The sequence below is a fragment of the Cajanus cajan genome, chromosome 7 (assembly GCF_000230855.2).
Source record: "Cajanus cajan strain Asha chromosome 7, NIPB_CcT2T_4, whole genome shotgun sequence".
Lineage (NCBI taxonomy): Eukaryota > Viridiplantae > Streptophyta > Magnoliopsida > Fabales > Fabaceae > Cajanus > Cajanus cajan.
Window position 1 is genome coordinate 11023998 of NC_138523.1, and position 26361 is coordinate 11050358.

At 32.4% G+C, this 26361-nt stretch overlaps 1 protein-coding gene across 1 annotated transcript in view; it reads right to left on the reverse strand.

The window, feature by feature from the left end:
- LOC109811186 (protein fluG) overlaps positions 1-24851 on the reverse strand; it is a 28887-nt gene extending 4036 nt beyond the window's left edge. The window contains exons 1-10 of the mRNA XM_083060953.1: positions 24650-24851; positions 14428-14679; positions 4239-4307; positions 4001-4115; positions 3822-3927; positions 3419-3575; positions 3233-3328; positions 2981-3029; positions 2150-2427; positions 595-767 (exon numbers count right to left, since the gene is read on the reverse strand). Coding sequence (XP_082917079.1) covers positions 595-767; positions 2150-2427; positions 2981-3029; positions 3233-3328; positions 3419-3575; positions 3822-3927; positions 4001-4115; positions 4239-4307; positions 14428-14679; positions 24650-24811 — 1457 coding nt within the window. The 5' untranslated portion in view covers positions 24812-24851. The remainder of the gene's footprint in view (positions 1-594; positions 768-2149; positions 2428-2980; positions 3030-3232; positions 3329-3418; positions 3576-3821; positions 3928-4000; positions 4116-4238; positions 4308-14427; positions 14680-24649) is intronic.
- Between the last annotated feature and the right edge of the window lie 1510 nt (positions 24852-26361).

Here is a 26361-nt window from a genome sequence, read left to right on the forward strand (position 1 = left end):
ACACCTTTAGATATATCCCATCAAGGAAGACCAGTTCTTGTTCCATGAAATTGCTATTTACTTAATAAATATGACAACAATCAAATGCAAAAATTATCTAACAGAAAGAAGAAAAATAAATATGATACTTACATAACAAGATAAACTAAAAAATTGTGAAACAAATTAATGATGCCAAATTGAAATGAGAAAAAAGACATAAGGAAATGAAAAATACAGGATATCTGCTCCCAACTATTTAATGATATGAGATGGAATAAAATGCCAGTTGGGAGAGGGAAGTGGGAAGGTGCACACTGTGCTGAGAACTTCATGCAATTTATAAAGACTAAAAACAACTACACAGCCTAAAAGAAAGAAAGATTGATCTAAGTAGCAAAGTTATTCTAATTCGACTATAATTTAAGTATATCTCAATTTTATTTTATTTTTGGGGTGGGGGAACCTAAGTAGTAATTCAATCGTAATTCACCCCATTGATCCGTTTATTTAAAGGGAAGACAAGAGATTTTACATTCAGCTTTTCATTCATTATCGCAAAACAAGTTGAAATTATGAATGCTAAGATATCCTCTTAAGAAAAATACTGTTTACCATGGTATTCTCCTTATAGTAGTCAAATCAGGAATTAATCTTGTTTCACCAACGGCAATTAGACCGCACCCGTCTGCAGGTCCATCCATATGAGAAGCGAATCCCATAGTCACAGATGCTAAAGCAACCCCATTCTTTGCAACAATTTCATTGAGACGCATTTTGGGAATCGCCTGAAATAAAATGACAGTATCTCAAAATGTAATTTAAAGAAATAAATTCCCACACTGTCTCCATTAATCTTTTATAGGCCCGGACAGCCAGAAGTTTGAAGTACCAAAAAGGCATAAATTTCCACTCCCAGTATGTGCACAAGGAATGAAGGGCTCAGCATCAAAACTTCTAACAAAGTTACTCAGCTCAATATTCTGTATTACGAAGTTACTCAGCATCAAAACTTCTAACAAAGTTACTCAGCTCAAAACTTCTAACAAAGAGATAAAACAGGACAGCAAGAAGTCAAGAACATTTTTCTATGATTTTTATTAAAGTAGTAAAATTCTTCCTTTGTTTTTACTGTTGTAATTAATTATCGTTGCTTATATTAGTGGGTAAAATTTTGTTGTAATTATGCTTGCTTATTTTAGTGGATAATATCCTGCTAAGTTTTTGATTTGGACAAATCTATACACCTAATAATGGTGAATACACGTGTTTTGCTGATAGTGTTTATGGATATGATGTATGTACCATCACTTTTCATATATTATTTGTCTTACATATGAATGAAAAATATGTAGAACAATATGGTTATTCAGCAAATACAAAATTGTTCTGTTCTCTCACCTTTTCTCTTCTCTATTTTGTGGTTTTTATGTTTTATGGTTCCACTACCTATTGCATATTCTAATAATTTCTAACTATGTTTACATTTCAAGATAATGTCTCAGTCAACGGGGTAAAATCTTCATTTTATTTTTTCACTTTGAGAAATAGAACCTGAACAAAGTGTCATGTATGTGTCTATAAGTCCAGCTAGGGGTTATGTAAACCTGCTAAATGGCAACAGTCTCAGAAAGAGTCTATCTGAGATTGAAAAGGCATCTAGCATCCAACATTCTTCCTGACTTCTGTTCAGCATCACCGTGTCAACTATGCAATCGTAGTTTACTACTCTCAGGAACTGTATCAATCTACTCTCACATTTTGAGAAATTTCACAGTAGCAGTCTCACTTATGGACAATTATTACCAAACATAATTGCAGAGAAAACATGCAGCTAAATTTCTGTGGTTTTCTTCTGGAAGACTGTGATATAGTGCAACTGACATGTTATGTATTGATGCAAAATGATAGAAAATCTTTCTTGTTTGGTAGATTTCCTCTTCTTTTTCGTTCCCATACTATAATGATATATAAGAAAAAAAAATATACAACTTACGATATACAGTATACAACTTAGTTTGATTCCAGATGCAAAGAGAATAAAGATGCGTTTGACCATTTGAACATGAAACTAATGAAAGTAGACATCCCAAGTTTCACAAATAACAGGTTTCAAGCTACAAAAGAAATGAACAATGAAGTAAAAGAAAAGCGTTTTAGGGAAACTCACTCGGCATCTGTGCTGTCCTGAACCATCAACCCACATGATACGAACAAGTGAAACATCAATGTCTAAGTCATCATTCAACTTTTGGGGCAAATTACTATGTGAACTAACATTGTTAACTGAACTAACAACACTATTGGCTGAACTAATCTTGTAGAAGTGGATTGCATTTCGAGCAAGGATGTCTTTTCCAGCTTCCACAGCCTCAAGAATTGAGAGATCACCATCAATGCATGCATCACGTAGAACAGAGAAAACAACTTCGCGAGATTTCTTTGCACCTGTGAATCATAGCTTTAACTAGTAATCATCACACCATATCAGTAAAAAGGTGGAAATTTTCAAAAGGCTCTAAAAGCAACAAAAAGCTAAACGTTGCCCTCATTTTTCATATATAAGAAGTTCAAGCATCAGTTCAGTAGAATCAGGACATCAGTTTGTTTACTACATTCTAAGCCTTTGCGCTCAACAGAAGTTATGAACTTAAAAATATTCAGGTTTGTAAGTTGAAATTATAATATTCAATGCACCTTAGGAGTTTCCATCATTAGTAGGAAGAGCATTTTTACTACTTATATTCTGATAACTATACAATTAACTATGTATTAGCAATAAACTCGCCAGCCTAGGTGTTGGGGAATTTTAAAAATTCAGGTACTCTCGTGTATATATACCAAGGCAGTAAAGCAAACATCATATATTTCATGACAAAAAGATAAATATACGGTTCAAGGTGGTGATATGCAAGAGAAAATAAGCAGAAAAAACTGAAATACCACAACAAAACACAAGTATAATCTTCGAATTCAGGTGTAATAATAAATGTTGACCAACCTAAGTAGAACGTTTCAGGAAATGCATAGCCATCGGTACTGAACATCACCTGCATTGCAAAGTTTACTCCTTTGAGACATTAAATGTCGTGGCTAGAAGCCATTCTCTTAAAATTTACATGTTTTATTTGATAACTCAAAAGTTTCAGAAGATTCTAATTCCATTATAGAGGATATACGCTTACAATTTACGCATAACACACGTTTTCTATTCTTAGTGAAAAATTATTACTTGTATTGTTTATTTTGTCACCTTATTTATTGGAGCCAGCTCTAACAGCTCTTTCATTGAAGAAATCATCCCATGCATACTAAGCTTTGGAATTGCCAGCCCAAAATCAAGGTAGACCTGAAGGAGAAGAATGTGTTACCTGCCAGTGAACCTATAATCTACATTCAAATATACTAATACCAAGCCATTGAGTTCCAGAATGTTTGCCTGTGAGTAAACAGATGCTAGATATGATGCTTCCCTTGAGAATGGATAGGATGCATGTAAAAGAACAAGCCGAGACTTCGAAAATCTCTTGTCCTCAAGAACTGCACGTAGAAGAAGAGGATTGGAAAGTCGCAAATCCAGATCTTTATCTCCAAAGCTAAACAACAAAAGAACAAATTAGTATACTAGATAAAAGTAAGAGATATTGTCAAGCAGAAAATCATGGTCATATGTGCCTCGACAGCTATAAATAGGAAAAGGAGCTGCGTCTTTGACATTTAAGAGAAGTTTGGTAAATCCTAGGAGTGGACAAGGCACCAACTAATTTCACCTTACTAACATCAGTGATGTTTTGGATATCAATATATGTAAAAGTATCAAACAATTGAAAACCATGCATTACCCTGTGTGTATCTGCATTGGCAAGTCATAGGATTGAGCAACTTCCAAACTTTGTAAAAAGATGTAGTCAACAAGAGTTTTGTTTGCAATATGGACAGGCTTCCCAGCTGAAAAGTATAGAATGGTGGGTAAGAATATCCTGAAACAGATCAAATTAAAACCTACATGCACACTACTCACCGATCAACACTTGCCTCAGACCCTCCTCAGCATCCTGTTTAGTCACATTGGTATTGATTTCTAGGCCACTGCGGTATGCAGCTATGCTTTTCAATCCAAAGATCTCACCAGCAACTGTAACAGTATCGCTAAGGAATCCAGCTAAGACATTATATTCTTATAAAGCTAAGAAAGCATTTTGGTGTGTGTGTGTGGTGAGAGAGAGGGAGCGAAAGAGAGAAAACACATATAAAGGATATGATTTCAACTTTGAGACAAATGCTCTAGTAAATGAATCCGCTGTCCAAGAAGATCCATCAGGCAAGTCCTTTAGGAAACATCAGATTTAGATATAAGATAACATAAGAGGTGAATGGCTTCGAGGAAGAATACAAAAACAATTGCAAACAGAAGGATGCAATCATGAAATTAAACAGGAGTTGGAAAATATGCAATTGAACAATGACATCTTCCTAACTAGTGACACTGGCCTTGATTCAAGGATCATATATTTATATATTTTTTATAAAATTATTTCACATACAATTCTATAATGGTTAGATATTGTCCATTTTAAGATTAAGTCCTCATAATTTTATTTTTGTTTATTATCCAAAAGACCTCTTTACTATTGGAATATGTGTATATCTTTTAAACTATTATTTCTCTTCTTGTTTTATCTACGTGGGATCTTGTTTTTAGACTTAATACCACATAATAATCCCAATTCCAAAGATAATGAAACTTTCATTCTTCAGAAAAATAAAAGAAAAGAGGAAATAAAATTTGATATGACTGAATATATATTTTTCAATTTCAACCACAATACAGGCACATAATAGACTTATGAGTGAGAATATTAGATTTTGAGTGTTCTTTAGAAACTGAGAAAGTAAATTGAAAAATGAAATGTATTATTCGCACAATTAGATGGAGAGAGTACATATGTATACAATATGTAGAGTTTGAGAAAAGTCTAGAGAAAGTTGGTAACTATGCTGACTCGGCATCAATGTTATTGAAAAATTGTCCTAACTGATAAAGTAACCGTTGGATAGAAAGAAATGAACTATTGTAAAGACAAGTGAAACAACTTTACAACTAGTAATATAATGTGAGTAGATTGTATACTCTGTTAGTATTTAATAGTTGTCAAGGGAATAGTTGGTGGAATAAATAAAAGGAACATGAGTAATCTTGAGAAATTGTGTATGATACTTGAATAGTAGTTGATGGTGAATAATAGGAACTTTATTTGAATTTAGAGAGTAGTAGTAGTAGTAGTAGTAGTTGTTGTTGTTGTTGTTACAATGAAGTCCCAATTTGCCTATTTATAGGCATGGTGCTCCATCTCTGGATGATGGTGGAAATATCTAGACTTTCTAGATTCTTCAAGTCCCTACACTCTTTTAGTTTTTTTTTCTAGAGACTTATACATCTTATCTTATATTTTCTAGAATTTTCTTTTTCTTTTCTAGAATTTGCATCGTAATTTAACACTCCTCCTTGATGCAAATTTCGGTAACTCCAAGCATATTTTGTAATTGTTCAAACTTCGCTCTTGGTAGAGCCTTTGTAAATATGTTTGCAACTTGATCTTCTGGGAGCAGTATTCAAGTTGAATTTACTTAGTTGCTTCCGCTTCTCTGATGAAGTGATATTTGATGACTATGTGTTTCATTCTTTGATGATGAACTGGATTCTTTTCCATTATATTGCCATTGTTGATCTGTTGTCACAATATATAACAGTCCGTCCATCTTGTTGTTCACTCATTTCTTCAAGTATTCTCTGTAGTCATATTGTTTGACTTGTAGTTTTAGCAGCTACTATATACTCTGCTTTTGCTATAGGTTGTGCAACTGTTACTTGCTTATTTGACGCCCAAGAGAAAAATTTAGATCCTAGTGAGAAGGCATATCCTGATGTACTCTTCATGTCATCTATTGATTCTTCCCAATCATTATCGGTATAGCCAATCATCCTTGATTTGTTCATGGTTTTATACCATATATCAAACTCCCTTATGCCTTGTAGATATCTCAATATTCTTTTTCCTAATCCATAGTGAATTTGACTTGGCTTTTGCATGAATCTTGATACAAGACTTGTAGCGAACATGATGCCTGATCATGTAACTATCAAATAAGTAAACTTCCAACTAGACTCCTATATCGGGATGCATCAGCTTCTGGTGCTCCATCCACCTTTTGTAGTTTCTCATTCGTCACTAGCGGTGAACTTACAAGTTTGCATCTGTGCATATTAAATTTCTTCAATAAAACTTCTGTATATTTCTTTTGTAAGATGAATATTCCATCAATTCTCTGACTTACCTCTATATCGAGGAAGTAACTCATCAAGCCAAGATCAGTCATCTCAAAGGTCTTCATCATGTCTTCTTTAAACTCCATCATCATCTTTGTATTGGTTCTAGTGTAAATAAGATCATCTACATATAGAGAGAGTAAGAGAGTATGCTGACCTTGAGTCTTGATGTATAGTGTAGGCTCACTCTTACTCCTCTTGAATCCATGATCAGTGAAGTACTGGTCGATCTTGTTATACCATGCTCAAGGAGCTTGCTTCAGGCCATATAAAATTTTCTTCAGTCTCAATACTTTGCCTTCATGGCCTTTCATCACGAATCCTGGTGGTTGCTCCACATAGATCTCTTCTTCAAGTATGTCATTGAGGAATGTAGACTTGACATCTAGTTGGTAGATGTTCCGTCCTTTTTGTGTCACAAGAGCTATTAGAGCTCTTATTGTGTCTAGGCGTGCGACTAGAGCAAATGTCTCATTGTAGTCCACTCCTGGTTGCTGTGAGTAGCCCTTAGCAATCAATCTTGCTTTGTGCTTTTGTATAGTTTCATTAGGGTTAAGCTTTGTTTTATATACCCATTTTAATCCAATGATATCTTTTCCATGAGGGCAATCTACGAGCTCCCATGTATTATTCTTCTCAATCATTTTAATCTCTTCTTCCATAGCCTTGACCTATACTTCTTGGTTTGCTGCCTCTTCAAAGCTTCCTGGTTCAAGTATGGCCAAGTTGTAGGTTTCATATATATCTACTAGTGATCTAACTCGTCTCGGAGTAGACTCAAGTGATGATTCTTCTTGTTCTAGAACTATTCTTGGAGATTCTAGAGAGATAACAACGTCTTGATTGTTGTCTTCCAGACTTGATGTAGTTGGTTGATTGATGGCCATGTATATAGTCTTTTTCTCAATTCGCTCTTCTTCCCAGTTCCAAGTAGCATTTTCATCTACTTCAATATCTCTACTGATTGTTAGCTTCTTTGTCTGAAGATTGTAAGCTCGATAGCCTTTTGATTGTGAATTGTATCCCAAGAATATGTCTCGTACGGTCTTGTCTTCTAATTTATGCCTTTTTTCATCTAGCACATGAATGTAGCAAATAGATCCAAAGACCCTTAGGTGTTTAGCTGATGGCTTCTTCCCGCTCCAAGCTTCTATTGGAGTCTTGTCCCGAACTGCTTTAGTAGGACATTTATTGAGTAGGTAGATTGTAGTGTAAAATACTTCAACCCAGAATGTATTTGGCAGTCCTTTCTCTTTTAGCATCGATCTCGACATCTCCATGACTATGCGATTCTTTCTCTCTGACACACCATTTTGTTGTGGAGTATTTGCAACTGTAAGTTGTCACTCTATGCCTTCATCTTCGCAAAATTTGTCAAACTCACAAGATGTATACTCCTTTCCACGATCACTTCTAAGTACTTTTATCTGTTTTTCACTTTGCTTTTCAACAAGGGCCTTGAATTTCTTGAATATTCCAAAGACTTCTGACTTTGTCTTCAGGAAATAGACACACATCATTTTAGAAAAGTCATCAATAAAGAGGATGAAATACCTGTTGTTGGTGTGTGATGGTGTCATCTTCGGTCCACAAACATTAGTAGGAATTAGCTCCAACAAGTCCTTGGCTCACCATTGTAGACCCCTAAAATTGTCCGGGTCGGAAATAAAGCTTGAAGACTCTCGAAGACTGAAGGAAGATCAGCCAGAAGGACTCCTGGAAGGCCCTAGGAGGGTTCTCTGTAGGTCTAGAGGTCTTAGAATAGCTCAAAATAAGGAAGTGGAGGGAATGAAGCCCAATACGGCCGTACTGAACTTAATACGGCCGTATTGAAGCTTCAATACGGCCGCAGTGAACTCAATACGGCGTATTGAAGTTTCTGAAACTTCAATACGGCCGTACTGAAATCAATACGGCCGTATTGAAGCTTCAATACAGCCGTATTGAATTTAATACGGCCGTATTGAAATTTCTGAATTTCAATACGGCCGTATTGAACTCAATACGGCCGTATTGAAGTTCAAAAATTTCAATACGGCCGTATTGCTTCTGTAGGCCGTATTGCGCCTATTCCCTATAAATATGACGTCAATTGGACGTCATTGGACACTTTTGAACCATTTCTTGACTCTCTTATTGAGTGTTCTGGGGTTTTTGAGCAGTGCTCTGCCTTAGGAACCTCTCTGGGAGTCGATCCGACGAAGTTTTGGAATTCCGAGCACTTAGCTTGGAGATTCGAACCTAGTCGAAGGGAAATCCTCCGGATTTCCATAGTCAAAAGTTTTTAGGAAGGAGCGAGCGAGCTTGTAGAGCGAGGGAACGCCAAAAAGCTTCCCAGTTTTACTCAATATATAAAAGCACGCTTCAAGAGGTTTCTTCTTAAATCCTTCCTTTTACTGCTTTCTGTGTGCATATTTAAACTGTCATCATGTAGATAGTTAATTTATAATCGTTTATAATAAATAGGGGTAATTTAGTAATTTTACGCTATTATTTTAGAAATAATCTGTCATAGGGAACCCGAAAGGGGCGCTGTGGGGTGCTAACACCTTCCCCACGCGTAACCGACTCCCTTACCCAACTCTGGTTGTAATGGCCAAAGTTGATTTATAAAATCAATTGCCTTATCCCTTTTTCCAATGTTTTGAGTAAAACATTGGTGGCGACTCCACGAACCCTCCTTTTGCGAAAACCACTAATCCATGGAGGGTCCCGCTTGGGATTAATATGGATTGGTGAGACATTTAATAAATAAATTGGATAAGATCGACAAGGTCTCAGTTTGAGAACAAGTCGTTCTAATAATCCAATACATTTTCAAAACTAAAATAAAAGCGAGCTCGACCGTCTTCGCGAATGCCGAAAGCCCCGTTTCGGGCCGGTGGCGACAACCATGCATTATTACTTGAGAACGGTAATCTTTACTGCTTTCCAAAAAGGCATCCTTCACAAGCTTCATTATTTTCCTTTAGGCTGGGTAGATCTCTCATCATACCTTTCTGATGTAGAAGCTTTAAGGCATGAATATTGAAATGGCCAAATCTCCAATCCAGAGACATGCGTCATCAACTTCTACCTTCATGGCAATATTAGTGCCACGGTTGAAGCTTAAAGGAAAGCTTTTATTTCTCTTCTCCATTTTTACTTGGCCAATCTCTAAACTTTTACTATCATAAATTTTGCATATATCTTTTTCAAAGTGAAGAGAATATCCATTCTCCATCATCTGGCCAATGCTTAAAAGATTTTCTTTAAGATTGGGAACTAGTAAAATGTCCTTGATGAGTCTCGTACCTTTCTTTGTCTCCACTATGATAGTGCCTTTGCCTTGAGACTCCACCATCATGTCGGTTCCCAGTCGAACTTTGACTTTGACGGAGTTATCAATGTCTTTGAAGATGCTTTGGTCCTTGGCCATGTGATTGCTACATCCACTATCCAAGTACTAGCTTCCATCTCCGTTGTCACAAGATTCTTGGTTAGCATAGAATAGACGTTGCTCTCGATTATGCTCTTCAGCAAAATTCATTTTATGTTTATTTTTGTTACGACAGTACTTCTCCACGTGACTGAGTTTATTACAATAATGACATATTGGCTTCCTACAATGCCAACAATCTTTTTCTGCATGTCCTGACTTATTGCAAATACCACATAAAGGATATTTATATTTTTGTTTCCAGAGAAATTCTAGAATCTTTGTTTCTAGAATATTCTCCAACATTTTTCTTTCCTCCATCTTCTTTATTTTTAGACTGTAATTTAAGCTTTGATTGAAATGCATTTTCAACTAAATCTGTATCGACACGGCTATTTAATCTTGCTTCGTGCGCCCCAAGGGGACCAATTCATTTATTCACCGATAGAGAAGATGGATCTGAGGAAGTTTCTAAGGAAGCTACAATGGAATAATATTTTTCTGTGAGAGTGATAAGGTTTTTTTCTACCACTCTCTTCTCCTTAATTTCTTTTCCATATAATTTCATTTTATTAACTATTTCTTTTATTCTTCCATAATATTTTTCAATGTTCTCGGATTCCTTCATTTTAATGGTCTCAAATTCTCTTCTTAGATAGTGTAGTTTGACGGAGTGTACCTGCTCATTGCCTTCAAATTTTTCTTTCAAAATATCCCATGACTTTTTTACAGTGTCTGCATCCATGATCCGTCTAGCGATAGTTTCTTTCACAGCTTGTTGAAGAACAAACAATGCTTGGGCATCCTTTTGTTGCTAGTCTTCTAACTTCTTCCACTCCTCTTTAGACAAAGTGATAGTATTATATGGTTTTGTATAACCAAATTGAACAATATCACACAGTTTCCGTGAGATAAAATATGTCTTTAGTTTGAGCTTCCAAAGATCAAAATTTTCACCAGTAAAAACTGGTAAAGGGACAGATGAAAAATTAACGATATTGGAGGCCATGGATCAAAGAAAAAATGTTTATAAGTATAAAAGAGAATTTTAGAAGTAGTTGGGTGATTTTTCTACGCCCAGTAGATGAATGAACATAGCTCTGATACCACTGTTAGTATTTAATAGCTGTCAAGGGAATAGTTGGTGGAATAGACAAAAGGAACATGAGTAGTCTTGAGAAATTGTGTACGATAGTTGAATAGTAGTTGATGGTGAATAATAGGAACTTATTTGAATTTAGAGAGTAGTATGTAGTAGTAGTAGTTTTTGTTGTTACAATGAAGTCCCAATTTACCTATTTATAGGCATAGTGCTCCATCTCTAGATGATAATGAAAATATCTAGAATTTCTAGATTCTTTAAGTCTCTACACTCTTTTAGTTTTTTTAGAGACTTATACATCTTATATTATGTTTTCTAGAATTTCTTTTTCTTTTCTAGAATTTGCATCATAATTTAACATACTCTAACAAAGAAAATGACTAAAGAAGGAGAATTTGAAGGAGAAATCACAATAAGGAAAAACACCAAAACTAAGCATGTCCCTTAAGTTCTTGTAAGACCTTCACATGAATTACCATGCGATAATTATAAACATCAAGCAAAGTATAGAATCGATCCTCATTTGATCAAATCTAGTTCTTTTGGAAAGCAAATAACTTTATGGCCTACTATCATGATCTGATATCTTATACATCCAAACATCCTAGAGGACTGAAAGGAAAAAAATTATTTCATTCCACCCTACAAAACCCGTCAGTCTGTTATATCAAATTTATTATGTGTGCAATATGTGATTTGTCATACAATAAATTTGTTGTATATTTAATATATTTTATTATATTTAATTTGATATTTGTTGTATAACAAATTTGTCAAAAGATCTATTTATAATATAATTATATATCTATTTTATTATATAATAAATTTGATATTTATTGTGTAACAAATTACATCAAATATATTTAAAATTTATTTTATTATTTAGGTGCACTAGTTTATATAGTTCCTTATATTAAGAAAGGAAGAGATGCCTAAAATTAATATACAAACCTTATTTTATATTTTTTTTTGTAGGTTAGCCTGTCAACTCAACTTCAAGTGTGACAAGTCAAAGTATTTAGTCCATTTTTACTTGATAAGTTGACGATGGGCTAAACTTAAATGAACTAAATTAACCCTTTTTACTATTCTTGTATAGGGTTATGAAATATTAAAAAGTAAATCATTTGTCAGTTTATGAATACGTGCAGGTTCCTATTTAACTTAACTCCAAACTCACAAAATCCAAATTGAAGATGTGATATAAAGTCAACTAAAGTATAATTTAATTGAAAATATCTTTTATACCAAAGACTACGGAATATCTACTTAAAGAATATTCACACCCAGGTTAATTATGCTTAAGACATTTGAAGATTAATTTAGCCAAACACTTTAAACAATTCCTGTAAATAAGAAAGCAGATGAAGCGTATGGAATGAATGCATACATAATGAAAGTCCAGTTGCTAAACTACCGATCTAAAATGAACCTTGCAAAACACAACATTTTTTGTCTCCTTGTTTCAAAACTTGTTTTTTCTTTAACCTTATAAAATGCTTGCACAGAAAGGAAGTAACCCAGATATCTCAAGTTTGGAAGGCCTAACTGTTAAGTCTCAATTTTACCTCTTTTTGGATGAGACTTATTGAACAAATTCCACTCATCCTTTGAACCATTACAATATAATTGTTCTCTTTTTGGTTCATTTTGTGTGCAGATATAACTAACCCAACTTCAGCTAACAATACCTTAATACACCTCATTTTTTGTGCAGGTATTGAGCTAGTGAATTGAGGATGGAAGACCTTAGGATTGAAAATCTAAGGAGCTAAGGAGCAGAGCAGAGTGGATGTGTCGGGTGCAATATGAACCGCGCCGGGCTTGAGAAGAGCAGAGCATTCAATCTCTGCAAGTTACACATGCGCCGGGCGCTAAACTACCCGCGCCAGGCGTGATCGAGACAGAGAGGCTTGAAACTCTCTGGAAGACATTACGCCAGGCGTAAAATGGAATTGCGCCGGGCTTACAATGAGACAGAAAGTGTTCAAAAGACTACGCGCCGGGCGCGAAGACTTACACGCCGAGCGCGAAACCCTAATCTGATCTCCCAGGCTCGTATTTGAAGCCATTTTCGAGGGAGAAACCCTCATTCACACATTGGGTGCCTCCAGGAGCTGCGAAAGGGATTCCCAGGGCTTGGGATCGTTCGTGTGTGGATCTTTCCTTCGGTTCTTCACTTCTCCTTTCATCTCTATTTTGTATTTACCCTCATTGTTGAGTGGTTCCACCCATTTTTTGTGGGGTTAGATGTAACCAACGTACTCTATTGTAATCCTTACGTTTTTAATAATATATATATGTATTGTTTCATTCTTTGTTGTGTACGTTTCTACGCTTAATGCTTGCTTTGGATTGATCACCCTTTGCATGATTTAAGGTTCCATTGAATATTGAGAAATACCCTTGAAACTAGTTCTGGAACATATGCCTAGTGGAGATTGTATCTAGGGATAGAGCTTGACCCATTAGTAGTTTTAAACCCTAGCCCGTAATGCGGGTGTAGATATTGGGTACTCAAGGGATTGATATTCAATGTCCGCACCTAGACTCTTTCTCTAAGGGATTAGGTTTGAGTAAACTTATGGGTTGACTAAGCAATGTATGTAACAAGAGATTAAGGATACATTAGTGTTACGTTTGGTGAAATCTGACCCCCACAACCTCACAATACCACAATATCATTTCTAACCTTTTCCACTCTCAAACAAATATTTTTATAGCTTTCATTCCAGTAGTCATGATCTTTAATTCACATACACATGACAAACTACAAATTGGAATTATTCTTTAGTCACGAATAGTCAATAAATGCTTATTTTACCTTCTAATCCCTGTGGATACGATATTTTTACTACTTGAACGGCCGGTATACTTGCCGTGTTTGAGACCGTTGATAGAATTAAACGAATTTACAAATATTAACAAAAGTGTTTCAATGGAAATCTCAACAATATAAAGTCAACTAAAGTATAATTTAATTGAAAATATCTTTTATACCAAAGACTACGGAATATCTACTTAAAGAATATTCACACCCAGGTTATGCTTAAGACATTTGAAGATTAATTTAGCCAAACACTTTAAACAATTCTTGTAAATAAGAAAGCAGATGAAGCGTATGGAATGAATGCATACATAATGAAAGTCCAGTTGCTAAACTACCGATCTAAAATGAACCTTGCAAAACACAACATTTTTTGTCTCCTTGTTTCAAAACTTGTTTTTTATTTAACCTTATAAAATGCTTGCACAGAAAGGAAGTAACCTAGATATCTCAAGTTTGGAAGGCCTAACCCTCCAGCTTCAGCAATACAAAAGGGATTTGAATATATTATCCTTCCTACATAAATGATCATGTGGAATTAAACTGTAACATTAAATAAATACCACAACGGAATTTTTTGTTCACATGAAATACTATAATGGAATTTCAGCAAGCAGAAAAAAAAAAAAAAATAACCCAAGAAAAGAGCAGACTATGTAGATGGCATGGTTACTAAAACAAGTAAAAGAGAACAATAAAGCACCTATAATAATATAAGATGCCTAATAATCATGGGAATGCAGATTAAAAGTGAATGTGTTTAGGTGTCTCACCTCATCAAGAATTTCCTCGGCCAATTGTTCAATTCTTAAGATTCTACCTACAATAGGTGCAAAACTCCTATGCCATTCTATATCATGCTTTTTGTCCAATTTCAATCCATCATCAATGAGTATGGCATTGATTCTCGCAGCCTTGAAGCATGTTGAGCAGATGGATTGAATTCTAGAGACTTTTCGATATTCCTCAACACCTTGCAAAGATAACTCGGTTCCATAGAGCTCAGCAATATCTCTTAAATTTCTCTAACATTACATAATATATAGGCTGTCATAATAAGATTCCAGATAGAAAATATTCAACTTCAAAGTTCTTCAAACAAAAATTCTAGAGGATAATATTTTAGCGAATACAAGTTGAACTGAAAACTATAGCACATGTGTTAAAATCCGCATCAAATAGACAGACACTCTGATTGTGAGCAAGACTCAACCCGAGAAAGAGTACATTGTTTTAAAATAATTGTGCACAATGTTTAAAAGTCAGAACAATCATTAAACGGGTTAAGTTCAGGATCAGTGAGTTAAAGATCTGTTAGGTTTTGGACTCTCTTTGTGCTCCCTTACTATGTTGGGTTTTGGACTCTATTTTGTTAGTAATCCTAATTGATTCTTATAAGTAGAAAGATTTAATTTTTGTTGTTTTATTGCTCTTTTATTAAGTTGATATCAGAGTGGTATTATAGCATGGTTAAGGGGTTGTTGGTTTGTTTGAATGATAGAGCTACATATGAAAATGATATTTTTTTAAAAAAATTATCACTCATGGAAGGACAAGATGAAGGACTTGTTATTTGTGAAGAATTTGCATCTTCTTGTCTTTACTTCTAATAAGTCAGAATCCAAGTCTAATGAAGAATGGGATTTTGAATATTAACGAGTGTGTGGATTTATCAAGTAATTTGTTGATAATAATGTCTACAATTTTATTGCCAATGAGACATGCAAGAACCCATGGGATAGGCTTGGGTCTATGTATGTTTTTAAATTAGGGACTAATAAATTATACTTGTTGAACAATTTTGTGGAGTTGAAGTACAAGAAAGAGACTCCCTTTACATATTAGTTGAGTAAATTTAAAGGGTGTTTTGATCAATTATCTGGAATGAGTATAAAATTTGATGAAGATTTATTGAGACTATTCCTATTGGTAGACATTCTGAGTTTCCATGTTTCTTTGCAAATGCAAAAGAGTGGTGTGCTTAATGAGAAGATGAGAAAGAAGACACACGATACTTCATCTCATTTAGAGGTGCTTGTTACTAAGAACAAGACAGAAGCAAGAGGTAAGAATAGAAGGGTGGTAGAGGCGAAAGCAAGAGCAAGTCTAAATCTCGACATAAGAATGTGGAGTGTCACTTTTGTCACAAAATAGGGAATATACAAAAGAATTGTTTCCTATGGAAAAAGGAGAATATAGACTAGAAGTGTAAGTAGAGACAAAGATCACGATGATGGAGATCGTGTTACTACCGCTACCAATGATGATCTTATTATTCTTCGTGATCTTGATGCAATTAATCTTGTATCCAATGAGAGCATGTGGATAATAGATAGTTGTGTTACACTACATATTACAACCAAGAAGGAGTTCTTCGCATCTTATACTCCAAGTGGTTTTGGAGTTTTAAGGGTGAGTAATGATGGTGTTCCAAGGTGATTAGTGTTGGTGATGTTTGCTTGCAAATCATAGTTGTTGCTTAGAGAAGTTAAACATGCACCAGATGTTTGTTTTAATTTGATTTTTGTGTAGGTTCTTGATGGTGGTGGTTATGATAACCACTTTGGTTCTAGAAAGTGAAAAATCACTAAAGGTAACTTGACTATGACTAAAAGGGAGAAAATTTCAAGTTTGACTAGACAAAAACTTTAATTGCTAAATAGTGTGAATGTTGTGTATATGGAGGCATCTTTGTGGCATTGAAGGCTTGGTCATAATATTAGTTAGAAGGAGTTAAATTTTTTAGTCAAAAAGGTTGTATTTCAAGGATTGAAGAATGTAGGGTTAGAGAAATGTTTTCATGCATTAGTAACTAGATTATAGTATCCTTTAAGAAGAATCCTCGTTCTAGGAAATCTAAGTTACTTGAATTGGTGAATTCAGATATTTGTGGTCCTTTGAAGGTAAAAGCTTGGGTAATAAATTTTCTTTTGTTACCTTTATTGATGACTGTTTCAAGAAACTATGGGTCTATACTTTGAAGACAAAAAACCAAGTGTTAGAGAAGTTTAAAGAATTACATGTCTTAGTTGAGAGACAATAAAGCAAAAAGTTGAAGTGTATTTGTACCAACAATGGTGGTGAGTACTATGGACTGTTTGATGTCTACTATAAATGACATGGTATTGCACATGAGAAACCTCCTCCTAAAACTACTTAGTTAAATGTTTTAGCAGAGATGATGAATAGGACATTGATTAAAATAGTAAGATGTATGTTTTCTAAAGCTAAGTTACCCAAGCACTTTTAGGGTGAGGAATTATACACGATAGTACATATTATTAATCTCAGTCCTATTGTTGATTTGAATAGTGAGGTGCCAAATAAATTTTGGTTTGGCAAGAATGTCAAGTATGATCACTTGAGAGTTTTTGGTTGCAAGGCATTTGTGCATGTTTCAAAGGATGAAAGATCCAAGTTAGATGTAAGGACCAAATAATGTATCTTTATTAGCTATGGTGAGGATGAATTTGGTTACAGATTCTATGATCCTATTGAGAGAAAGCTTGTTAGAAGTCATAATGTGAAGTTCATGACCAAACAAACAATTGAAGACATTGATAAGGTGGAGAAGTCTACACCCAAGGGAAATAGTGTCATGGCTGATGTTGATCCAGTTTGATTGATTATTCATAATCGAGATATTGATGTTCAGAGTGGTAATGAGATGGCTATGTTGGTGAGCAATGACTTGGAGATGAGGTAGATGTTCTTATTGACGATGTTTATGAAGAGGAACATAAGATGTCACAAGATGAAAGTCTTAGTGATGCACCTTAACCACCACCAACCCAACTTATGAATCATCTATAAGGTATTTTTTTGATGAGTATGTGATCATGAAAGATAAGGAGAACCTAAGTGCTTTGAAAAGGCAATGGTGAGTGAAGACACACAAAAGCGGTTGGATGCTATGAAGGAAAAAATGAAATCCTTGTATGATAATCACACTTTTGATTTGATGAAGAAGCCTAAAGGTAAGAGAGCCTTGGATAACAGGTGGATCTATAGAGTGAAATATGAAAATAACTCTACATCTTTGAGGTATAAAGTCAAATTAGTGGTGAAATGTTTTAGTCAAAGAAAAGGTGTTGATTTTAATGAGATTTTCTCACCTATGGTGAAAATGACATCCATTAGAACTGTGTTGTGTTGGGCTACTGCTATTGATATGGAGGTAATGCAAATGGATGTGAAGATTGATTTCCTTCATGGTGATTAATAGGAAGAGATCTACATGAAGCAACCTGGTGGTTTTCTTATTGGAGGCAAGGAATACTATGTGTGAAGGCTAAGAAAGAGCCAATATGGTTTGAAGTAAGTTCCAAGGCAATGGTATAAGAAGTTTGAGTTTGTCATGTGTAAGCGCAAGAAGACTATTTCTAACCATTGTGTTTTTGTTAGAAATTTTTTTGATGATGACTTCATTATCCTATTATTGTATGTTGATGACATGGTTATTATTGGAAAATATGTTTCCAAAATTGACAAGTTGAAAAAGTAATTGGACGAGTCATTTTCCATGAAGGACATGGGAGCGACTAAACAGATTCTTAGTATAAGAATCATCCATGATAGGAAGGAGAATAAACTTTGGTTGTCACATCAACTCTATATTAAAAGTGTTGCAAAAACTCTAGATGGAAAAGTTCAAGGTGGTGAGCACTTCTCTTGTTACTCATTTTAAGATAAGTTTTAAACAAACTCTATCAAATGAAGTTGAGAAATTGGATATGTAACAACTTACTTATGCATCTGTAGTGGGTAGTTTGATGTGTCCAATGGTATGCACAAGACTAGATGTAAAGCATGTTATTGGTATAGTTTGTAGATTTATGTTAAACCAATGTAGAGAGCATTAGAATGTTGTGAAATAGTTTTTGAAGTATTTTCATGGTACCCCAAATATGAGGCTTTGTTTTGGTATTGATAAGCTTACTTTGGTGGGATACTTAGACTTTGTTATGGCTAGAGATATTGATTCCAAGAAGACCACTTTAGGCTATTTGATTAAATTTGTAGGGGAAGATGTGACTTAGTAGTATAGACTATAAAGGTATGTAGTATTGTCTACTATAGGGGCAGAATTCATTGTCATTACCAAAGCATGCAAAGAGTTGCTATGGGTGAAGAAATTTTTTTAGGAGCTTGATTTTATTTAAGATAAATATCTATTATTTGTACTTAGAGTGTTATTTATCTTTGTAAGAACTCAACTTTTCATTCAAGGTCTAAGCATATTAATGTGAGGTATCATTTGATATGTGATGCTTTGGATGCTAAGTTGTTAGAGCTAACCAAAATCCACATCAGTGATAATAGTAGTGATATGATGGCTACGTTATTACCAAGAAAGAAGTTTGAAATTTGTTGCGAGATCGTCAATTTGGCAGTTATCTCCACACATTTATGAGGGAGATATTTGTTGGGTTTTTTGCTCCCTTCCTATGTGGAGAATAGATCCAAATGTGTAAATATATTATGTCTTAATTAACCAAGTGGAGAGATGTTAGGTTAGGATAAAGAGTGACTCATTTTTAGAGAAAAAAATATCAAAATATAAAGAGAAAAGAGAAAATTCCATTGTTGAGTTCGGATATCCACTAGGCAACAACTTTTTATTTGCAATTGTAGATTCTTTCACTGTTGGATCAAGTTGCATTTTGAATAGCAAGTTCGTAGGATGTGATTCTTTGTTTTCAACGATTAGATCGTTGAAAAGAGGTATGGAGTTGGAGAAAAGAGTCTCGTAGTGACAACTCTATTTTTGAGATTTTCATCTAATTTTTCTTTTGTAAGAAATTGTGCTTGGTTTGTTTTGACTGATTGTAAATATTGTTTGGTGTGTTCTTTGGAGACTCTCTTGTACATTTTGTTAATCATAATGGATTTTTCTTTGATTTGAATGACTCGTGGTTTTTACCTTTATATTGAAGAGTTTTTCATGTTAAAAATATTTGTGTCTTGTGTGTGTTTAAGTTATCTATTTTTGCTCTTTTTTGTTGGTGCTCTTCGTTGATTCCTACAAGTAGTGGGATTTAATTTTCACTACGTTATTGCTCTTTTATCAAGTTGTTGTTATTATGTTGGGCTTTCTCTCATCAAGATTAAACTAGTGAGTCACTAATTGAACCACATGACAAATCTTTATTAAATATTTTTTAAATTATACATGTTATTAGGGGTTGCAATGAATTAAACTGACTCAAAAATAACACAAATTTCAATTTGATAATTAACTCGTTAAACTTGGTTTAGAAACCAAATGACTGAACTTGAGTTAAAGATTGAGCTTGATAAATAAATGAGTCGAATATGAGTTGTTTATAGTTTGGTTCATTTATTTTGTGAATCAGATCCATATATAAATATATAGTTTATATAATTAACTTTCTATCTAATTTCATCATATTAAAATGTGAAAAAGCTTTCAAAACTCAATTATAAGTAAATAATAATAAAAGAAGTGAATACTTTAAAATTTCATAGTTAAGGATTGAACTTTCTATTATTTTACGCAAAATGGAATATTTTTATTATACAAACTTTAGTTGTAATCATGTTTCTCTAGAGTCATATATAGTTGCAAAGCTAATAGAATAAGTTGTGTTTTATTTTTTTAAAAAAATAAAATAAAAAAATCATTTTATCTGAGATCTATTATTAAATTGAAAATTTGAATCTATAAGATTAAAAAAAATTGAGTTTTAGTTTATGTGATTCGAGCTGACAAGTTGAACCAAGTTGTTAGCAAACTTGAATCGAGTCAAGTTTGAGCTGAAAAAATGATTCATGTTGAACTTGAATCGAGTTGCAAGTTGAGCCAGATGTTATTCAGTCAGTCGAACTCAACTCATTTTCAACCTTAAATGTTATAGACACTTCATATCTACAAGTTTTTAATAAAATTCATACTACACTCAATCTAAAGGAATTTCTAAAAAATTGTAGTCAATATAATACACTAACAAGACAACAAATTATAAATTGAATGAACCATGTAAATTAATGTATAATTTAAAATTAAAAAATATTAAATAGATTATTTAAGTAAAATGAGTCAAGCTGAGTCAAGTTAGGTTCAGCTCGGCTCGACTCGATAATATTTGGTTCAACTCTTAGTTCAACTCGAGTTTGAAATGAACCTTGTTTTCCAACTTGAACTTGACTCTAAAGCTTGCTAGTAATTTGGTTCAGTTCATAACTCGTTAGCTTGAACCACATAAACCAAAAGTCCAATTTTGTTTTAATCTTATACATTTCAAAATTTTAATTTAATAATAGATTTTAGATAAAATGATTGTTTACTTTTTTTTTAAAGACAAAACATAACGTGTTCTATTAGTTTTTCAAGGTTATAAGGTATGGCTTGAAAGAAGCATAATTATAACTAAAGTTTATAAAAATAAAAACTACCCCATCTTGCATAAAATAATAAAAAATTTAATCCATAATTATGAAATTTTAAGGTGTTAACTTTTATTATTATTATTATTAACTCAATAACTAAGTTTTGAAGATTCTTTCAAATTATAATAAGTTGAAATTAAACTATACATAACTCAAATTTAACTCATTATTTATCGAACTCAATCTTTTTTTTAAGTTTAATTCATTTGTTTCATGAATTAAGTCTAACAAGTTAATTATTGAATTAAATTTTAAACTATTTTCAAGTTATTTCAGTTCATTATCACTCCTACATATTAGATATCCACCTATAACATTTTCCAAAAAAATGGGTACTTTTTAAGTACGTATCTGATTCATACCAAAGCCTAAAAAATAATCCTATATATGCCAACAAAAGAATTTAAAAATAAAATCTAAGGATTGGTGGGCCATATATGATGCAATAATCCCCAAACTTCAATCTATTGCATTAAAACTTTTCTCACAAGCATTATCAACTTCTTGTTGCAGGAGAAATTAGAGCACACATTCTTTTATCCATTATATGAAAAGAAATAGGCTTAATTCCAAGAGAGTTGAAGATTTAGTTTTTATGCATATAAATCTTCAACTACTCTCAAGAAAGGGTAAGAGTTATATAGAGGGTCAAATGATATTAACGGGAATGAATGGCGTCCAATTAAAGGGATCAACATTATCGAAGTTGTTAATCTTTTTCTTGATGTATTAGATGATAATGGACAAAAAAAAATGATGAGATTGAAATCACTAAAGTGTGATATATTACAATAAAATGGTGATATCCTAGCATAAGTGTTCATCTGTCCTTTATATAATTTACTTAAGTTTATATAATTAAAAATATTTTTAAAATTATATTAATATACCCATATCTTATATTTTTAAAAATATCGTATATCCCATACATATTTTATGTGTCGAATCACTACTAAAATTTCTTTTATTACATGCGATTTTTCATGCGAATTTTGTATTAAAATTCGCAGCAAATATTATTCTTACGAATTTTTCTGCGAAATTTTATCTACAGGTAATACCTTCGTAGATAATATTTTTTGCGAATTTTAAAATTTGCAGAAAAGTTTCCTTAAAAAAGATTCACAGAAAAGTTTCCTGCGAATTTTTTACAAGAAATTCTGCAAGAATATTTTTTACAAAAAAAAATCAAAGAAATTACTACAAATTCTATTAATAATTCTTCAACTTTCAACTACTCACAATGAATATATTCATCCGAAGCATTTGTTACCACGCCACCAACATGTGATACATAATCTTTTAAACTCTAAGATTGTAGATTATAAGTCTAACACTCAACTATACAAATCAATTTGTAAGGTAAGTGTTGTCCCAACTTATATACTCTTTAATTGTTTTTCAATTGATGTGGGACTTGAAGTTTTTTTTAAAATATTAAAATTATAAATTTAAATATTTTTTTGATTTTTCATAAAGATTAAAATTGGTAGGAAAAATCGCAGGAAAAGTTACCTGCTAAATTTTTCTACCATTTAGTAAACATTACTTGCAAATAATTTTTGCAAGAAAATCTGCTAAAAACAAAATAAAATTCTTACAATATTTTCTGCAAATTTTTACCATGGAAAAAAAATTTCTATGATCATTAAAATTGTAGCAAAATTTGCAAAAAATTTCTTGTAGATTATTTTTCATAAAAAAACTTGTAAAAAATATCTGTAAATTATTTTTCGCAAATAAATTTGTAAAAGTTTTTGTGAAATTATTATTCCAAGAAAATTCGCAAAAAATTTCTGTGAATATCTTTTTGTAAAAAAATTTGCAGGAAAATGACACTTTTCTAATAGTGAATATGAATGGTTTATTGAATAAGGAAGTAGTTATGAATCGTTGGATCATGGCTTGATTCTTTTCTAAAGCCATTTTAATACATTTTACCTAAAACTTAAATAACCACACTATCTATCTACCACGTGCATGTGTTAGAGCATCTATACTTTTTGACAATTTATACTTCACTTTTTGATAAATTTTTAAAAAAATAATAACTATTACTACAAGAAATATTACATATAGTGACATACAAAAAGTGTCACTATAGGTATAATATATGCAAGTATATGTCTATTTGACATATAGTTACACACAATTTTAGTGTTGATAATGAGATTTAACAACATATTTTGTGTGTCATTATATAGTCTATACCCACATTTTTTAATAATATACCAACATATATTATAGTTATTGTGTGGGTAAAAATAATTTTTAATGACATATATAATTTCATTATAGAATGTGTGTCACTCACTATATAGCAATTTTGTTGTAGTGATATCCTGTATAAATTAAGAGTATGTTTGGATGAGGAATTTTAATGGGGTAATTCATTTGTTTGAAGAATTTTAAATTTTTGAGGTGAAATACTTTATTTGGATGGAGAATTTACAAAGAATTTGAATTCCAAGCATTTGTGAAATTCTTGGAAATAATAGAATTTCAAATTCTCCCAAAAATGTAAGAATTTGAAATTCCTCATATTTTTTTCTTATTTCACTTATATATTTTATCTTATATCTTCATATTTTTAATTATTGAATATTCAAAAATACTTTAAAAATTATTAAATATTATCTAAATTAATTTTTAAAATTATTAAATATTTAAAAATTGGTTAACATTTTTTTTAAAAATTTTATTTAAAAATCTCAACATATAAATATATTTTTAAAAGCAATTTTATCATGATAGAATCAAATTATCATATCCAAATTAACAATTTAAAATTTAAAACAAATTGAATTGACTTATCCAAACAAAATATTTTAACAATGATAGAAATTGAAATCAAAGTAATTCAAATATCAAGAATTTCAAATTCCTTGAATTTGTAAAATTACTCATCCAAACACACCATAAGGTGTTTTGGTACAATTCTTTTTGACATTGAATTACATGTTTTACATTTATATGATTTTTCTCTTCACATTTGGACCACTTTCTTATGACATATTAGTTATTTAATAGAAGTGTGAAAATACAACTTAAAACTTATGAAATATGAAATAAAAGAATGTTTATAATTCTAATTTGATCCAATAAAAGATAAGAGGTCTAACTTTTATTTTGTTTGTTTACTTGTTTTAAATGCCCATAATATTTTTAACTAACTATTTCATACAAGTTCAAAACTATACAACGACAAAAAATTAAATTAAAAATTAATTATTAATTTAAAAACTTGACAGTTTCAAAATCCCTCAAATTTATGTAAGTAGCATAAAATTTCTCTTATTTAAATTCCCAAAGTCAAAAAGAACATATCCTTTAGAATGTTAAAAATATGGCATCGGGCAATCAGCTTGGCCCCAACAAATACAATATCAACCCAAGTTTGTTCAGAGAAGTTGACTTTTTGAATTTTGAAATATCAATCGTGATGTCCCTCTAAACTCGCAGATAAAATTGTTAGAAAATCCAAAACCAAAATAAAACGTTGTTGCGCAACACCGTAACAGAACGCAGATGTAGCAAAAGTTAGAGAATAAAGGAGTTAGAAAAGCGAGGGAGAAGTTAAGTTACCTTGAAAGAAAGAGTGTTGGGAGCAAAAGTAAGGGCATCACCATAAGCTTCAGAAAAGGCTTGGATGAAAGCAAAGTTGGAATCAAGAGAAACTATGTTGTGGGCATGACCATCCACCACTTCCACCTCCTCCACCGCTTTTCTCAACTCACTAAATTCCATTCTCAGTGTTTGTGGTTGGTGGCCAATGTTAACACTCCTTCAATGTTAACATTCGGGCTGCACATGGGAGAACACATGTGGTTGCCAAGAAATTTGAATTTCAAATTCCATTTGAAATTCAAATTCTCAGTGCTAATGCACAAGCTTGTGGATGGTGCCAAATTTGAATGCTTCTTGGCCTATAAATTGAACCATTCAGTCATCATTTGATTCACTTTTGAATATATGATATTTTCAGCACATTGTGCTAAGCAAAGTCTCTCTCAAAAGTCCCTTGTTCACGTCTAGTTCTTAGGTTCCTAGAAAGCTTATAGGATAGACATCATTTGTGAGCAATCCTTTATTCCTTTGGCATTGGTGCTTCCTTCATTCAATTTCCAACGAGTCATCATCTTCATATGGACCTTGCACGTCCAGAATCACCTCAAGGAAAAGATCAAGGAGTTGGTGCAAATCCAAGGGGAAGATCATTATCCACTTCACCTAAATTTGCCCTCAAATATCTTTTATTAAAATAATATTGTTAGATATGTTTATTTACTTAAATCTCATTATAAATTATTTTTAAAATTTAAAAATTTATAGTTAAAATTGTTTAAATATAAAATTTAACAAAAGAAATAAACAAAAATGTTACATAATAAATAACAAGAATAAAAATGTTATTTCATTTCACTCAAATAAAAAAAGTTAACAAACACCATTAAACTATATAAACAAAATATACTTTAATAATATTATTAAAATTGATAAAACCAATAAATAATGAGATACAAGAAAGAGAAATAGAGATCTGGGAGGGAGAGAAGGAGAGGGAGAGGAAGAGACGAATAGGAATGGAAAAATGAACCTGAACTTTACGGATATTTGCAAAACTATCCTCATGCGGGGCGCATAAATACCCATTTAGATGGGGATGGGTACGGGGCGGGTATACACTTACAAAATTTAGTGGGTGCAAGTGCGAGTATAAGTACTATGGTACCCAGTCTGCCTCGCCTCGTAGTTATACACACACATATACATACATATATATAATTACTTAATTAATAATATTTATTTATATATAATAATAATAATAATAATAATATTGTTATTATTTTAAATCCAAGATACAAGTTGAAAATTGTTGGAGTATTTTTTTTTTCTAAGCTTTATGGTAGCTCATCTTCAATTGAAATTAATAATATCAAGAAATTGTGTTACTCATTATTTGAAAGGTATCAAACTAAAGCTATGAGATAGTAAACAGTTCAACTTCACAAGTAAATCTTAATGAGTCAAACTTGGATAATCTTAATATTAACAGTTTTTTTAGTGATTATGACTCATTTGTTAATGATACAATTGAAATACAAACAAAGTTTGAAATAAAGTTCTACTTGCAAGAGATTTTTTTGTCTGAGTGCTACTTTTGCATTCTTAGATGGTGAAAAACAAATGAGATCAAGTATCCAATTTTGCAAAAAATTGCTAAAGATGTTTTGGTAATCTTAATTTCAATCGTGGCTTCAAAATTTATATTTAGCACAGGAGATAGATTTTTTAGT